The 19242-nt window shown below is 41.5% G+C and overlaps 1 protein-coding gene across 1 annotated transcript; it reads left to right on the forward strand.

The window, feature by feature from the left end:
- The first annotated feature begins 1375 nt into the window (after positions 1–1375).
- On the forward strand, positions 1376–19242 carry rab2a (RAB2A, member RAS oncogene family). Its single transcript, XM_012820270.3, has 8 exons — positions 1376–1610; positions 6122–6193; positions 7046–7113; positions 11858–11940; positions 12332–12424; positions 13477–13588; positions 14647–14715; positions 17667–19242. The coding sequence occupies exons 1-8, from the start codon at positions 1565–1567 to the stop codon at positions 17760–17762; spliced, it is 639 nt and encodes a 212-aa protein (XP_012675724.1). The 5' UTR covers positions 1376–1564; the 3' UTR covers positions 17763–19242.

The raw sequence follows: 19242 nt of genomic DNA on the forward strand, positions 1-19242 counted from the left end.
CAAAAGCTTACTTGGGTGAGCACACCCATGGAGGAGTGGGGTGGGGTGAGCTGGCTCATTAGCATTTAAAGGAACAGGCACTCAAAACAGGTCGCTCTGACCAGGGCTGTTTCAGACAGTGTGAGAAGGGTGTTATTTTGCTTGATCCTTGTGGTATTTTGACCAAAGCATATTACAGGCATTTCATGAAGACCCCAAAGAACCATGTCAAATTGTGGAAAATACTCCTCCCTCCCTTGCACAAATGCTAATCCACTGCATCTGAGAGAGGCACTCTCTTTTGAGTGCCCACTCCAGCACCACTGTGTAAACTCCAGTGAGTCTCGATCAGCAGATAAAAAAATGACACTCACGCTCACGGGTGAGGGACATGGGCCGCAAAGAAATCGAAACGGTAGACAGAATTGGCCTAGCAAGGTTCAGGATGATTTTAAACAGTACATGGCGTTGAGCAGTTTTCAACCCATAAAATGTGTTATCTCACAAAATACCGACTAATAACTTCACTTTAACTCACCAAACCGTTTGCCTATTTTTTTCTAAGCACACTTTTATCCGACGAACACCAAATATTGAGCACGCCATTTTAGAATTGGAGATAACAACGCATAACTCATGTACTTCTTGCGAACCTCATATTTCCCTGTATTATACTGTCCATCCAATGGTGGCTAGATGTCAAGATATCGCGGTGTAGTTTGTTCAAATACTAGCTACCGAGCAAACCAGGTTAGCTCTGTATCAGATTGTATTAGCGTTGTTTATTTTCGCTGAATACCAATTTTAGCGAAACCACATTAATTTTATTTCCATATAAATCTTTGCTTTGGGACCAGGGCGTGTTAACATGTTAACACTAAAAACTACAGTTGTCGGTAACCATGGATACCACCTCGCGTTGACTGAGGCAAATGACACGTAGTCCATTATTTTTCTACGTTATCATATCGGTAGCAACATCTTTATTTTATGAAACAAGAGAACAGTTCGTTACAAAAGACCGACTGATACCTACTTCTTAGCTCACCAAACCGTTTGCTGAGGTTTTCTGCTGTCGTTTTGAGAAAACCCAATCATTTCTCCATTGTGATTTTTTTCTCAGGGACCAGCAAATGCAAACACTAAAATACAAACTTACGGTCGATTCCCATACTCTATATGCATGCAGACATGTCAGGCTGACCAATTCAAAATAGCCTACAGTATTGTTAACCCCTGACTATTAATAACAATCCTACTAATAATCATCTGAACATTAAAAGAAATAGGCGGAGAGGACACATGTCAGTTCTTATCCACGTTCCTTATGATTTTGGTTTTCAGCGCATATCGTCTGTTGTTCTGGGTGCGCAGATTGACAACTTCCGGTGGAATTGGACGGACGGGTGTTTTGCGTGCGTGGCGGATCTAGGTGGAACGTCTGACGTTAGCGACTGAGGCTTGGAAGTGTTTATTGTTCCTAGTGTCGTCGAGGACAGAAAACCGTTGGCATAGTGGAAACATACGGATAGCACAGCAAGTGTCTTAAAACAGCCAAGCCTATTTCAGACAGGACCAACTGACCATGGCTTATGCGTACCTTTTCAAGTACATCATTATCGGAGACACAGGTAAGTGGTCACTGCTTTTTGAGCCATACAGCTAACGACATCGATAGCTATCCTAGCCAGCTTGCTAGTTAGCTAGCTACCGTGTATTTCCGCAGTGTTGGAGTCAATGACGTGGTATATGCTAGGTCGCGAGGGGTGGGCTGACCGTCTGGTTATTTCTTGCTAGCTAGCTAATGTTACTTGCGAAATTATGCGTAGTTCCAAACCTCGCAAACTTAGGTTGTCATGTCTAAACCAAGCTATTGGAGCTCGTCGCTATGATACAATCTACCATAATTAAATCTCTTTTGTACAACTATCAATCCACGATTACCTGAGATGCCAGTCCATTGTCTTAGCTAGCTAGCTACCCAAAATGAATTGAGAGGGGGTGTTGTTTGTACAGCTGATGCTGACATTAGCTAATCAGTTAGCTTGACAGTTTTAACAGCAGGCACGTTTAGCCAGATATCTAAGTATCCTGCCACCTACCTATTGAAATCGGGCTGGCTAGAAACTTCTGCCGACAAGTTCCTCTCCGGGCAAATCGGCATTGAAGAAGCAAGGAAGCATACTATCTAACTTACCAATTGGCTCGTTGATGTTGACGAAGTGTGTGTTAGCGTTACTTGTCACACACTTCAGCCACTGTGTTGTTAGCATGCATCTCCTGTCATTTTGAAATGCTTCAGAAAATGAGTCGTCTAAAGCTAACCTGGCTAGCTCGGTAGCTAACATTCGCACGAACTACGATGCTTTATCTTGATATATTGTCATCATTGGTTGGACAGTATCATACAGCGAAAGCTAAGTTTAGCGAGAAGTACTCTGTAACGTAATGCATTGTTATCGCCATTTCTAAAATGGCGTGCTCAATATTTGGTGTTCGTCGGATAAAAGTGAGCCTGAGTCATTAGCTAACTTGGTAGCTAACAGCTTTTTCGTGTCTCAATAGTAACGTTAACTTAGGTATGCTATGTGGCTGTTACCTAACGTTAGCTAGCTATCGTACCACCCTATCTCGAATGTTTGATTAAACGTTATTCACATTTAACTTTAACAGATGCTGTGTTGGATTGTGTCAACTCTCTTACAGTAACATACATCTAACGTTAGCTCACAGTAGCTCGAAGCCTCGCTAGGTCGACAGGCCTCGGGCACACCGTAATATTTTACAGTATTACAATTTCATGTCCGTGAAGCTTACCGTCCCCACATTAATTTCGGTAAGTTTACCTGTTAGACGTTGTAACGATTTTTTCCCAGTGTTACAGAATAGGAAAATATCAGTGTTCAAACCACAGGTAAAAAACGTCGTAAAAAACGTCGTAGGCCCCACAACTTGCATCACTAACAGATAAACAATTACAGCCCATTTCATGACGGCACATTTCATCACGGTATTTCGCAATTTCCCACGACCTCTAACATTACTGACAGGTCGGCGTTCATTGTGCGTGATACCCCAAGACCAGATTTTATCCTCAATTATTCTATTTCTGAAGCAAAGAGGATGGATAATTGGTCATTAAAGTAGATGTACGCACTATATCATGTATTGCTTACTACCGCCAGACTAACAGATGATGTAGGATACCCTCTTTATCTGTGTGAGAAGTAGTATCAACTCGTTGGATGCTTTTTCTTTTTCAGAATACTTTCGGACCTTGTTGAAAATTTTGTGAATGCCAGTTAGGCTACAATCTCAGATTTTTTTCAAGGATTCTTTTCAACCGAGCATCTATTTGAGTGACGTTTTTTATTATTAATAATAATAATAATAATAAACTTTATTTGTATAGCACCTTTCATACTAAACAATGCAGCTTAACAGCAACGAAATTACGTGCACAAAGAAATTACATGCACAGTGATTCACAAAAAAGATAGTTCTCACAATTATCACATACATTTGGTGGCATCTGCTTTATTGGATAACTTTTCTTGTGTCTGGTAAATCTAGAATATAATTGATTTAGGCCATTTTAAATTAGAATATAGAGAGACTGGTGAGAACTTGTGGCATCTTCTTAATAATACTCTGCATTCTACACACTTGCAGTTTGATTGTAACACCATATTTGAATATGTTACATTATTTTGGGGGGCTGGGTTTTGATGTTTGACACTATCAGGGTGGAAGGTGGAACAAGACATTACCATTATGGCTGTATATCAGTAAACCCCTACCAGGGTTTTTCATACTATTTTTCATATGAATAAGCATTGCTGCATGAATCAGTAACATCATTATCTGAAGCATCTTAAATACATGGGCTGAATCTAGGGAAGTGACACAATCACTGACTGGAATGGGACCAACGTGCACTTGCAAATTAGTCAGGTTTTGTAGTGTATGCTTGCTGTTCATGCCGTACAGATACTTCAAACCAATGACTGTGTGAAACTAGCTACTGAAATCAAAGAAATAGCCGTTAGGGCTGCTACTTAACTTTATCACAACCATCCCAAACCACCCGGAAATAGTGAATACTGTCCATCCCAAATGTTTTTTTTTTTTAATCTATAATCTACTAGCCTATTTGCTTTGATCATTCAAAGTGATGTAGCATAAAGCACACTATAGAAATGATCATAAATTCAGTTTGACATCGAGCTAGCTCACGGCCTCCGAAGCTAGCAGTAGATCATAAACTTACAATGCGATCTAAAATCATTGCTCCGTTGTGAAAAAGAATGTTGCCTAACATTCCTACCTAGGTAACATTTTAAGCATTATAGCTTTAATAGGAAGCAACTGTGTTTTATATTAAATACAGGGAAACATACCACGTTCATTTTGTTCTGTAATTCTGCTGGTAGTGGTAGACATTTTTAAGAACTTCAAAATTCCACCACCACTGTCTATTGCTATTGTTGTTAACTTGGATGATATTCGAGTGAATGGATGACGGACTGACTGCTGCCAATTCGTCGTTCCTCTAAAATGTTCTAAAACTGTTGTGAGTTTAGGTGCAAACGTTCTGATTCACTGCGTAGTGGTAGTGCAGGAGAAGGCTGCCAGTTTGAGATGCTGTAGTCGTTCGATTCATTCTGCTTCAACGCCCTGCCAATGGATTATCCAGGGATTGGGTTTGGAAATGAGTTTAGCCGTTCAGTTGTACATTGATGAATAAAAACACTCAGTGAATTCAAACTATTGTGCTCACGTTTTGAGTCGGAGTGTGAGATTGTGTTTAGGCATGCGGACATGCCCTCATTGGTAGATACGAGAAGGCAGCACATACACCGATAACTGATGTTGCTGTCCGGTGAAGTAGTGCCTAGGCGCTCTCATTTTCAGCAATCTGCAATTGGTTATCAGTGCAGCCCTCTTATCTCTTGAAGTAGGTTGTTTGTAACCTGTTTTGTTTCTACTGAAGTGTATTTATATACAAATTTGGGGTTGTCAAAGTAGCTAACTGGTCTCAGTATGTTAGCTAGCTATTATATCCTAGCAAGCTAACAAGCTTTTGCACTAAGTTGTTGTCAGTCTCCAGTTTGTTCAAGTGGTACATCTTTTGAGTCGTAGCCGAGTTGTACTTATACACAGCTTTGCAGTGTTGGCAGTGAACTAAGTCAGTGACCTTTTGAAATCAAAATGGTCCCACGTTACACTTCGCCGTGACCTCTTCATGTTTACTTTTGAAATACACGGAAACTCGCAGGTAACTGAGTAGGCCTGTGGTGTTTTTTTTTTTTTTTCAAACATTGCCCTGGTGTGGTAAAATGTTGAATTGCTGCCACATTGCTCACACTACACAACAGAACATGCATTCGTTTTATTGAGGAAAAAAAATTATGTCATCGACGAAATTCGTAATGATCAATTACTCGATCGTCAATTATGCCCATCCCTAATACCAACCATTCAACACATTGCTTCAGGAGCACAGAAGAGAGGTGTGTCATTTGATTTGCTGTTGAGCTCAACCATTAAACGATTCAGAGGTGTTTGTAATCCTTGCATTGTTTTATTGCAGTTGTAGATCACATTCATTGGAAACGACGAAACCACCAAAACTCTTTCTTTTTGGAGTTATATTCGCCGAATTCAAACTGTCGCTGAGAGAACTTCACAACTGTTGCCCAGCACAGTGCGGTGTTACATGCTACTGGCCTGAAACTGGGGGTCTGTGGCACTGCACACAGATATTGTGTGACAGGGTATTTAGATTTCGTTTAGAAGTAGAGGTTTTACCTAACCCAAAGAATGCCCAAATTAATGTTACCAGGGCCGCACATTTGGGGGGGGGGGGGACCCGGGCAGCGGGTCGGGCATAATTCTGCCTAATGTATTAGCAAATAGTGATAATAGTAATAACATTAGCGGAAAGCAAACGTCCTAAAATAGCTTGGGAAAACATGCATGCATACATACATGAATTTATAAAACCAGTACGGCTAAAGTTCATGCCAAATGCTGAAAGGATGGGTGAGGTTAAATGGTTACCTCAATTTTCAGACCAAATCCTAAACTGTTTTGTTTGTGTATATGAATTTAAACTGTTTTGTTTGTGTTTCTTCTGCAGGTGTTGGGAAATCATGCCTGCTATTACAGTTCACAGATAAGCGCTTTCAGCCCGTGCACGATCTTACTATTGGTAAAGTATTCCTTTTCCTCACTTTATCATATTCTAATTGTGATGTGGCCTCCAAACCATAGAAGGTAGTGGGTAGAGTCTGACCGATAGAGGATTTTTAGGATTGGGACAGAGACCGATTTCGATATTTGAAGATCGAGCCGGGCTATATAGCAAAAAAACAAAACTCATATCTCAATATGCCAAGGAGAAATGGTGATGTACGATAGGATTTGACCAAAACCCTACATCTGCCTGATTGTTTTACAAATAATAACACTCAAATTAGCCTATATTACTATACTAATGCTAATGTTGTTTTGGTGTTGAATGTGGTCTATGCGCCAAGCATGGCTGTCATGTAGGTGGTCAGGCTTTTTTAGGCTTATAGGAGAAATGAATAAGCAATATACGTTACCAGTTATAAATATCATAACCAAGCCAAAAGGAATAGGAAATATGTGTTTGTTAACCCATTGACAAGAAGGGACATGTCGTATCCGTGATGTATAAAATGAATGTCAAGCATATTTTGGTTGACCTGCTGGACAGATGATCATAGTTTGTTATGTTATAGCGTTATTTATCGCACCACTGTTCATTTTGATGGAGTTGTCAGAGGAAGCAGTGGCGAGATGAACACTGATTGGCTGTAAATCATTGTTTTGGCAGTAGGTTAATTACAGGTTTAACTAGTTGTCATATTTTGAGGTAATCTGCAGAAATTTCATTTCATGTGCACTGAAGCACCTCTAAGAAAATGTTCTTTCAAAAACAAGGACATTTCTCAGTGATTCTTTTGAACAGTAGTGCATATTCCTGAAATGCTAGTATTTAATATACATTCATGTATATATTTATTGTCTCCTGTAGGTGTTGAATTTGGGGCACGGATGATCACTATAGATGGCAAACAGATAAAGCTCCAGATCTGGGACACAGTAAGTATCTCTTCATTAACACCACATTTTCACTGGAGTTCAGAATTCAGAATGATATGATTTCATTCTTCTTCCCAATAGCAACTTGCAAAGGTGTACAGTTTTTGTCCAATACTCATACAATTTTTCCACTCTAATTCTATTTATTGTTTTTTTTTCAAAGCCTGATCTGCCAATACTTATTCTGGTCAATTATGATTACCCTTTATTTTCATATATGTAACAGTATACACAACGCAACAATCTTTCAAACGGTTCTTTCAATATGCCGTATGCAAAAACTTAAAACAAAAATATCAATAGAATGTGAAGAAATAACAGATTTGCTGTAATGCCAAAAAACCCATATGCTAACCAGCTAGCGTTGGTCCAACCTCTCGTACCACTTTGTACCTCCAGAGACCATAATAATAATAATAATAATAATAAAACTTTATTTATATAGCACCTTTCATGCAAAATAATGCAGCTCAAAGTGCTTTACAGCAAATACATAGTATGCACAAAGAAATGACATGCACATAAAAATAGACATCAAAGAAACATAACTCAGATATAGTGCAAAAAAATTAAAAATTATAATTATAGAGATATATTTAATCTAACCCCTTAATATCACCAGTAGAGATTTAAATTAAATTAAATTAAATTAAATTAAATTAAATTAAATTAAATTAAATTAAATTAAAAGTATTTATATATATATATATATATATATATATATATATATATATAGTGCGAAATGGTAGCTAGTTAAAGGCTAATGTGAAGAGGTACGTTACCATAGCAAGCTGGTTTATCCTATAGTTGGTAGCACGCCCATCGGTACACGTTCATGGTCTCCTATCAGCTAACTCAAAAGCTTGAATGCTTGAGAGCCAGTTTCTTGACGTTGCCAAGGAGTGGGTGATGACGGAGAAGGTCACCACTATAGAAACAGATACCGCTCGCACGAAATCTTCCAGTTCAAACACAGTCCTGAGAACACTGCAGAGCTGCGAGTTCAGCAAGCCTCTCCTGGGCAAGAAGAGGAGTCGCTCGTCCAGGATGTACCCACTTGCTTGAGTTCCATGTTATTGTTTCACAAAGACCCGCTGAAGGCAACGCTGCCACAGCAGAAGCACAACTTTGACCTCTGACCTCGGCTGCCAACGTTGGAAACACTGCTGGAGCCATGCAGGTAAGGTTTGCAATTTAATTTTCTGACAAAATCAATTAATATAATATCACTTTGCTATTGTTTTTTAGAAATAATTTTAGGCCTGTCCCCTTAGTGGCTGTTGTCTGAATGAAAAGTGTAGTGTGTAATTCTGTTGGTCTTGTGTGTTTGTAGGTTCATCACTGAGCTCCTGGGTGGTGACACATGTGTCTTGCTCTGTGGTGCTGCCTGCCCTCAGCCACCTCCTACGTACGATGGAGGTCTCAGATGTTGACCCTGATGTTGAGTGCGCTTCAAGGCTGCCTTCACAGAGCACCTCAATAGACAAAAGGAGATCACAAACCTCCTATTGCTTAAGGTAGAAACAGCTCTAGATCCCAGATTCATGGACCTCTGGTGCCTGCCCAGAACAGAGAGGGAAGAGGTGTGCTGAAAGCAGAGTGAGAACCTGCATCCCAGCCCTCTACAGAGGAAATAGAACCAGAGCCGCCAAATAAGATGATGGCCCTCCTACTGATGGGGTCAGTCAATCCACAGACAACCCTTTAGACAGGTGTCGGCAAAGTGTCCAGTGTCGGCAAAGTGTCCAGTGTCAGCACAGTGTCCAGTGTCGGCACAGAGCCCAGTGTCCAGTGTCAGCACAGTGTCCAGTGTCGGCACAGAGCCCAGTGTCCAGTGTCGGCACAGTGTCAGTACAGAGCCCAGTGTCCAGCCCAGAGCCCAGTGTCCAGTGTCCAGTCCAGTGTCCAGCCCAGAGCCCAGTGTCCAGTACAGAGCCCAGTGTCCAGCACAGTGTCCAGTGTCCAGCACAGTGTCCAGTGTCCAGCACAGTGTCCAGTGTCCAGTACAGTGTCCAGTGTCCAGCACAGTGTCCAGTGTCCAGTACAGTGTCCAGTGTCAGCACAGTGTCCAGTGTCAGCCCAGTGTCCAGTGTCCAGTACAGTGGTGGTTGGCACACAAAGGTGCCCATTATAAGGTGGTAGGTGGCCCATATTGCACAAGGCACTTGGCCACACCTGCCTCAACAGTGCCATGTGAGAGACTTTGTGCAGAAGAAGTCAGGTCAGTCATATGAACATGTCAACAAGCTAGTCTGCCTAAACAACTGGTTAAAAGAAAAGTAGGTTTGACTGGAGTCAAGTCTTAAATGTTGACTGGAGTCGTGTCACACAAGTTAACAATGTTTCAAGTAATCTTACTCAACTAAGAGTGTGAAAAGAGACTGGTCACTTTGTCTCTTCAAAGACACCGGCATTCAGTTTCTTAAATAGGCCTACTCACTGTCGCATTCATTTGGGTAAGATGTTACTTTGCAGACAATTTACAGGCAAGCTGATTACATTCACCTTGTAGCAGATGTTGCTGTTCTTTTATGTGGTTGTCTGCTAATTAAGTGCAATTGATTATGGATGTTCTGGGCAATGCACTCCCTAAGACTGTTTTACTCTGCAAATTAAGATATTCTAATTCCCAAATGTTATAATAAAGTACTAAAACCTCTGATTCCTCAAAACTTGTCATACATTTTTTTATTCTAACACTACACATGTATTTACAAATGCAAAATAAATTCTAGATTTTTAAACCTGTGATTAATCACAGCCTATTGTGATGAACTCTGTTGCATTTGTTTAATCGATTGACACCATTACTATCAATCATTTCAATATTTTCATGCTACATGTAGCTTTTAGCCTACAGAATCAGAATCAGAAAGGTTTTCACCTACGAGGAATTTTTTGTGGTACGTTGGTGCAAACAATAAACATACACAATAAACAATACACATATTAAGTTACAGCAGGAGTGTGCAAAAAAGCACACCATCCTCGCCAAACAATTTGGTTACTTCTATGAAGGGAGTGAGGTAGGCGTGGTCCAATGTAGTGATGCCCGGCCCCCTATCGGAGTGTGGATCATTTTGGCTGCTAGCCAGACTTGCATATAGCTCCTTTGCCAACCTATTGGTCTGCATATAGACAATCTGCATACAATTTATCTTTTCAAATCATAACAAATAGTGTAAAGTATAGCAATAGTTTACCAGGTTACAGAGCCATAATTAACATTAATATTCAAATGAAAACATTCCACCAGGTTAAAAAAAACTTGTGATTCTTGTGACGGTTGTCCATGGTTTACCCATACCCATGGACTTAATCATAGACATTGAAATTACATTATTTAACATAATAATAACAACAGTTTTGGCATTTGGGTCGAGAGCAGCGAATGGCCATATCTGGCTTAAGTGTATAATTCATGAAATATATCTTTGAGATGTGAAATGGTATTTTATTTATTTATGCTCATGGATAGTGCATTGAGCTTTTTTTATTACTAGCTAATAAATTAATCTCACAAGTTCTTGTCTGATATTACATTTATGGTGTACTAATTATGTATCCACTCCGCTCTTCTGTCCTCTGAGGCTGTGGCAGTTCCCCATCTTATCTCACTTTGATAATGGTAGCAGGCAGGTGTGGCACCAGGCAGCCCTTACCAAAGGTTCATTCTCAAGCCGCGGGTGGAGATACTCTGATGAGGGGCCATTTTAGGCATACTTCTAATGAGAGCCGTTTGGGACGTTCTGAATGGCTTGTTTTCTGACCTAGGCAGCCTAAGACAAACTGACCGCTAGTCTTCTTTCAGAGTTTTCGGGTTGGTAGGCTCTCGATGTCCAAATGTTGCACTGAAGCACTGAACGGGAGTTTTTCATGGCTCCTTTATGACCGTGTGGGCAATCCCCAAGTGTCATACAAATAGACCACTGGGAGGTGCTATAACTAAACATTGCTTGGTTTTCAGGGATGTTTTCAGAAAAACTTCAGATGTGATGCAGTTTTTTTTCAAATATGAGTAATTCCCCATGTTGTTGAACTGTGTTCTGCTTATAACACCACCTTCCATACACAAAAAACAGATACTTCTAACATTTGAAACTCTTGTTTGTTTGTTTGTTTGTTTGTTTGTTTGTTATTTTCCTCTATTGGTTTTAAGTAATACGTCTTAAGGGTCCTCTGGGCCTCCTCTCCTTCACGATTTCTACCGATGCAATTGAAGCACCCCGTGAGTGAAATGGCTATTGTGTGGTTGGTCATGTAAGAAGAGCAGCCTGCATCTCTGGCCTTCCACTAACCTTTCCCTATGTCAGATGGCAGACAGAGAAGTGGCATTCATCATTTATTCCCAATGGGCTCCATTAACTCTAATGTTAACAGCTGCCTGGGGGAATGGGTTACCTCTGGGCATGTGTGCACGCTGCTAGAGGGGCTCTTTTGACCGGAGGGAGAGGCCATTTTATGTCGTTTTGGTTGAAGGACAGGACTGGAAATAGTCTGGTTGACCCATTGATGTGCAGACACACTGGGGCTGGGGGAGAGAATGGCTCTTCTCTGTTTGGTGAGGACTGGGTGGGACTTATGTCTACATGCTGAGGGGACTTGTGGCAGAGCCTTGCTCTCTAAGGATGGAGAAGTTACAGAAATGCTGTGAATGGGAACAGAGGTGTTTGTCCTCATAAGCAGCACTGGCAAGAAGAGTTGGATTTGAAGCCTTTTTCAAATGTGCTGACTTGTGTTTTAGGCTGGACAGGAATCCTTCCGCTCCATCACCAGGTCTTATTACAGAGGAGCCGCGGGAGCCCTGCTAGTGTATGACATCACAAGGTGAGCAGGACTAGTAGCTCATCTCCTCTCCTCTCATTTCCTTCTGTCTGTCTGTCATCTCATCTCCTCTCATTCCCTTCTGTCTGTCTGTCTGTCATCTCCTCTCATTTCCTTCTGTCTGGCTGTCTGTCATCACAACACTCTTCTAAAGGGGGGGATATTTAAAGGGTACCTTTGAAAATGAAATATGTTAGTCACCCTTTTGTAGTAGGTGGTTCACATTCTGAGTTAGTTACAGGTGAAACTAATGTTTTGTTTGTTTGTTTAGTTTTAATATATATATATATTTGTAGAGAATGGTTTTTGGACCGCTAGATCTCTGCAAATGTGGCTTGTTCAAGGCTAAATGAAATATCATTTAATTTTGTTTTTGTGGCTTTTCTTTTTTCAGAAGGGACACTTTCAACCACTTGACAACCTGGTTAGAAGATGCTCGTCAACATTCCAACTCCAATATGGTCATCATGCTCATTGGAAACAAGAGGTAGACTGGCAACCAAAACAAGCTAAATAAGCCTTCACTAGTGCTGTACAACCTACAGACCTTTTGAATTGTTTGTAAAAGTCCGTTTATAGATCTACCCAGAAAACATCAGGCAGTCCACATCAGTCCTGAAACTACAGTCATTAAATACAAACTGCGCTTGGACTTTAGTACTTTAACAAAGAACTCCCGCACACTGTTATCTTCACCTGCTGTTCTAAAAGGTTTATTGGGAACAATGTCTCGGTACACAGACATTCATCAGGTTATTTTACAGGACAACATGCAGAGACCATCTTAAATAGGCCAATCAGATCACACTACAGACTGACGTCACTTATTGAGTCAATCTTGATCCATTATCTCATCATGACCACATATGCTGACAATAGAAATAGATAGAAATATACAAAATGGACATTATAATATATTAAAATGCACAGTCTTAAAAAAAGCAGCACAGGCTTATTACACGCTCATACCAAGATAACTGGGCTATTTACAATATTTTCAAAAGGCATCTGATACAGAACTGATTAGAACTTGAAAAACCGTGTCATAGAATCTGTCCTTAGACGAGAAAAGAGAGGGGACTGGATTAGGGGGACAGTCCTGCTCCGATGAACCTCTCGATCTACAGCTGTGCAGAAGTTCTGCTCCTTGTATTTGAGTGCTTAAAATGACTTGCAATGAATTGGCCTTTTATGACACACATGGTTGGTGTGGGTAACACATCTGACATTATCTGGAGAAGAAGGTACAAAAAGCTTACCTTAGAAGCAACTGTAGTTCACTACCTTACTAAAGATGAAAGTCAGTTGATTCTGATATACTTTAACACATTAGTACAAAGACTAAATGTTTTATCAAATACAGCTCCACATCAAGAGAGACTTTCAAGGGCCACGGAACCGAACGTGATGGTCAGCCTCATGGAGATGTGATCGTTGCTCTGATGTCCAGTTTGTCCAGCTTCTGTGTGTTTGGTGGCTTGTGTGTGTGTGTTATGTGAGGACCATTTGTATGATTGGACTTGTTCTTTTTCTCTCTAGTGACTTGGAGTCCCGGAGAGAAGTGAAGAAGGAGGAGGGCGAAGCGTTTGCCAGAGAGCATGGCCTCATCTTCATGGAAACCTCTGCTAAAACCGCTTCAAACGTGGAGGAGGTGAGCGTCTCACACAGGCACCACAGGCACCATGAAGCAGACTGTAGAATGGACCATAGAATAGAATTAACACATGAACATGGAAATCTCAGAGAGATAAGCTGCTGCTGCTGCTGTGGAAAGAGGGAAAGCTTTTTAGCGAGGTTTGGAGAAATAGGAGGAGGTGTTAGTTTGTGGAACTTCTTTCCTCCCACCAGGGAGCGTTTCTAGGATTCATTTTTTGGCTCATTAGTGTCTTCTGCATTCTCCTGACCTCACTGCTACCCCTGTGACCTTTCAGGCTCCTATATAATGCTCATGCATATTCATACCATTCCCCTTGTTCTCTACCACACACACACACACACGCACGCGCACACACACACACACACACACACCCCCACACACGCACACACACACACGCACACACACACACACACACACGCGCACACACACACGCGCACACGCACACGCACGCGCACGCGCGCACACACACACACACGCGCACACACACACACCCACGCACACACACCCACGCGCACACACACACACCCACGCACACACACCCACGCACACACACCCACACACACACACACACACACACACACACACACACACACACACACACACACACACACACACACACAGAGCAGAGGGAGGTAGAGAGCGCAGGCTGTGTGTGTGTGTGTAAAAAAAACAATCAATCAGACTTCCTTTAGAACATATTTGACATTTATCCGGCGGATACAAATGAAAACACAGGTCCAACAGCAGAGGGCAGCAGACCTCATTTTCTCACTGCTATTTGTGATCAGTCTGCTCTTATCTCTCTACAGTATGACCTGGCATCTCAGTGCGTGTGCGTGTGCGTGTGCGTGTGCGTGTGCGTGTGTGTGTGTGTGTGTGTGTGAGGGGTGGAGGAGAGTGATGTGGATGTTTGACAGGTCTGGAGAGTCCAGTGGGTCAGTGGCCCTCCCTGATCTGGTTCTTTACCTCAGCACACGGTCAGATTCTCCTCTGCCCAGTTCAGTCACTGGTCATCTGCAACTACCAATGTGTTTTCCTTTTCTCTTTGTCAGGCTTTCATCAACACAGCCAAGGAGATTTACGAGAAGATCCAGGAAGGGGTCTTTGATATAAATAATGAGGTAACTACCTACGTGTCTTCATTGAGTGTTTATCGCAGGCGCCATGGGAACCGTACGTGTCCCAGAACGTTCAAATGGTGCACGATGGAGGTCTCCCTGTATAAACGTCATAAATGCATAGAATCATTCACTGTTTCCCAGTAATAATCAGATCATACAATACAAACAGAGGTGTCTGTTTCCGTAAAACAAGGGCATTTCATTGTTCCAGTGTTACATTTCATCTCTGTACTCATTTTCACATGGTTCATTTCTAATGCCACGCACGCTTCTGTGGACGCAATTCCCTTTTTAACTTGCAGACTCACAGAATGTAGCAGACAAAATACCTTTCCAGCACATTATACTTTCCATAATATAGCAGAAATGTCGTGAACAAAACATTTGGTGGCCTAGGATATATATTACGTGGACATAATTACTTTTGAAATATAAAAATTTGTTTATTTTGTCGGCAAAGTGAGTTGTGCATTCAGCTTTTTGTCCTCAAAAGGAAAAGTGCACGAGTCAGAACACTTCTGCTCCCACAAGTGGCAGCGCAGCAGGTACCAGAACGTCTGCTGATGGAGACCTAAGCTATACATCTTCTGTTTCAGCACCATGAGACAGATTTAGAATATTAGATGGATTTATTTGTGTATATGTATCACATGTTAGGCAAGTTTAGACATTTAACATTCTAGGCCTAATTACATTCTCCAGAATGGACGTGAGATATATTGATACATATTGATCTCGACAATGCTGTTGGCCTGTCATGGAATCTAAGTGAGCAAAACACTCAATCACTTAGCCTACCTTCAATATAATATAAAGAAATATCAGACCTCCGGACGCTGGGGTGGCCCATTCAAGTCAATGGAACTTTGCAACATTCTGAGGAGCCGTATAATAAGTCATAAAAACAATACATTAAATACCTGAGGTTATTGGTTTAAAGCAGAAGACCTGGTATATTATGGTAGCACTTAAACCATTTTCAAAACATGCTTAAAAAGGATCCTGATAGCCATCCTATACGAGCATTCCCAAGATAAAACTCACAGCTGTACATAATAGTGTGCCTAAGGCCTAACATATTGCCTAATCTGTGAATAAGACAATTACAGTAAACTCTTTTTCCAACTGCTACAAGTTCATAAAGTGCCAATTCTAAAAAGTAATTTTAAATGTAGGCATAGACTTTTAGACAAAAATACAAATTCATTTTATTGTGATTTTGTCATTTAAAACATTCTTAACTTTCTCAACAAAAATTCAAAATATTTGAGTCTGGTTTTAGTCATAGGTCTAATTTGATTTAAAGCTAGGAAGAACACCAGAACTTCATAAGACATCTGAAGCTGTGTCACCCACATCTAGCCTCTGCTTCATTAAGTTGGCGAACTGGAACCATTTATTACATGAAGCTAGCTGACTAGATTGGCGAGCCTGTTCCCTGATGCTAAAGTGAACTAGCAAGAAACTCTCCTGAGGTTTACTAGATAGAAGGGAAGGAAGGAGAGAAGGAGACGAGACAATCAGAAGCAAGCAGGTGGATTCATACATGTATATATCCTCTGCAACAGCTGCAACTGACAGGATCTCAAGACCTGCTACAGCTAAAATTTAGAAATTTGGTATTTGGCTACATTTGGTTTATTGATTGAAATTGACACCTGAATGGAGTCACTGTCCACATAGTCCCTCAGGAGAAAGGGCTTCTTCCAGGTAGCTCTGGTGCTCTGTCAGGTGCCCCTGAGCCACCGCTGTTGCAGCCATCCCTCTGCCCAGGGACAGCGCTGCACAGCACCATCAGTGCAGGATGTAGCCGAAGCCACCCGAATTGCATTGAGCAGGGCAGTCATTAGGCTCCCCGCTGACGGCATGCGATGAAGCTCGGCCAAGCACATAGCCTGATAGGTCTGCAGGAGCGTAACCAACCACACAGCCCAAGCCTGGGTAGCGTGTGCAATGTTTTGCCGGAAAAATGGAGCCGTAATCCCCTGGTTGTGAGAGTGGGCCAGGTAAGAGGCAAGGGATGGAACCGCACGTAACCAGGCACCAAGGTGCGCTTAGACAACGGCTTAGACATGTCACAAAATCCAAAAACCGTGGCAGACACTGTTTCACTGCCATAGGACTCTAGGCATCATGAGGGCAGACACTGTTTCACTGCCATAGGACTCTAGGCATCATGAGGGGAGGGCCACTCGACAGTCGAGGGCTTTGTTTAGTTTCGGTCGAGTAAGGCAGTGAGTTCATGCCAACAGTAAGCTGGGTTAAACAGTAGCTTGTTGGAGACACGCCACACTTTGAACCTGTTACAAACAACTCTCAAACAGCGTCCGGAAAATCAACACACCAATAGAGGATGATGAACAATTGAACTGCTTTGAGAGAAATAGCTAACTTGCTCCACTTCAAAGCAGCTACTGATCTTGAGGGCAGTACAAGGCTGAGGTGTTCACAGTGAGGGGAGAGAGCCTGAATGGCGGAGGAGACAGGGGTGACCTGGCCTCCCTACATCACCACGCCTCATCTGCCCCTGGCTAAAGACGCCTCTCTTCATGCCTCAAACATGTGTGATCTCCCTTACTGTCTGGGTTGAACCAGGTGAATTGAATTTAAGAATGCCTCAAACTGTAACTTCTCAATGGGGTGGAAGCTGCTTGGGTTGGAGCTGCAAAGATGGTTGAATCCAAATGCCTCTGGGGTGATGTGTGTGTATGTGTGTGTGTTTAAAACCCCTGGCAGTATTCCCTGGCATGTCGTACCACTGCTCAAATAGCACTCATGGTTTATCTCATGGTTTATCTAGACCTGTATGGAAGCAGTATTTTCATTTATAGAAATTTGCGATATTTCCTATGTAATATTTGTCATAAACCTGGCTATGGCAGACTGGCAATTTGAATTGCTTTTTGTATATTGCTCTAGACAACCTTGCACTAACTAATTTCTGTTCACAGGCAAATGGCATCAAGATCGGCCCCCAGCATTCTGCCACCAACTCTTCACTTCCAGGCAGCCAGGGTGGACAGCAAGCTGGTGGGGGCTGTTGCTGAGCACTGGTCCTCTGCACACCTCCCCTCCTCCTCCCCACCATCACCTCCGACTCGCCCTTCCCTGCATTTGTACTGGACTAGTTGGGCTCACTAACAGTTTCTTAACCTCCCTCAGCCCAGCCCTACGACTGGATTCTAATCATATATTAGATGGCCACCAAATGGAGGAAAAATGAATGACAAAAAGGTAGAGCCCAAGTCCCAAGCAGATCTTTCTGTAAAACTCCTGAAGCCTGCACTGAAGCTGCAGCAGATATGAAATGGTTATTACCAGTCAGTCACGCAGAGAGATGAGAGCTTTAGAGTAAATATCCATATATATGTATACATACCTATTTGTAATGCTCGTCTAAGACCGTTGTGATTTTTATTTTTATTTTGTTTGTTTGTGCCCTTTTTGACTTAAAATTATTAAACACTACAAAGTCATCTCTAGTATTTTAATCGGTTTGTAGTCAGTGAATTCTCTAAAAACTGTGGTGAACTCTGAAATCAGAAGCAAAACAAAAGCAGAGCTAACACTCATCAGCCTTTATCAAAATGGTGTTTAAGAAGAAACCGTGCAGGACTGTTTGAACATTCTGTATTTATCATTATCGTTCTGTATATATAGTTATCATTTCTTGCTTTGGTGTACATTGACTGAGCTAGACCTCTGTATTGGATTTTTGCTGAAATTCTCTACTGTATGAACCCAAGCTTGAACTTGCAACAGTATTGCTGCCATTTAACACCTGCTTTGGCCACCATTGGAGGTAACATTTTACAGTGATGTCTTTTTAGTTGTTCCTGTCATGTAACCTCTCCCCTCTCTTGGCTCTCTGACCTATGTACAGAAACCTCTGGCTCATTATTCTTTACCTATTTTAATGCCAAATTTGTGTTTACCCGTGTTTTTGTTCTAACAACTCCAGAGATGGATCAACTTCTCCAGATAGATCTGCTGTTTGCCTTAAAAAGAGACTTTTGGACGGCAAAACACATAATCATGTAACTCAAAGAATATGTCCCAGTTACTAGGTAGAAGTCAGTATGAAACATATACTGAACATACCACAACATACCATGTATCCACCCACATTCATGTGTATATATATATATCATACAGAGATTTTACCCTACTTCAGGACAATGTAGTACACTTGCACTCATGTCTATACTTATATCTTCATAGGACTCCACATACACACATGTGCATATTTGTATGCATACTTTTTTTTTTCCATCAGGATATTTGTTGCAGTTCAGTCTGCTGTGTAATGTCAAGTGCAGATCAACGATAAGTGTACATTGAGTGGTTGTGTAATGACTTGCTTTCTTTGGCAGTATGACATGTTAGTAGATATGGTGAACATCTTTGTCTGTTGTGAAAGGGTATGATAAAAAGCCAAACCTGGAGTAACTTTGTGACCCCTTTATTTGCTGTGTTCTTGAAATGAAATGCTATCACAATGAACTATAATAAAACCTTCTGAACTTA

This window comes from Clupea harengus, chromosome 22, assembly GCF_900700415.2.
Source record: "Clupea harengus chromosome 22, Ch_v2.0.2, whole genome shotgun sequence".
Lineage (NCBI taxonomy): Eukaryota > Metazoa > Chordata > Actinopteri > Clupeiformes > Clupeidae > Clupea > Clupea harengus.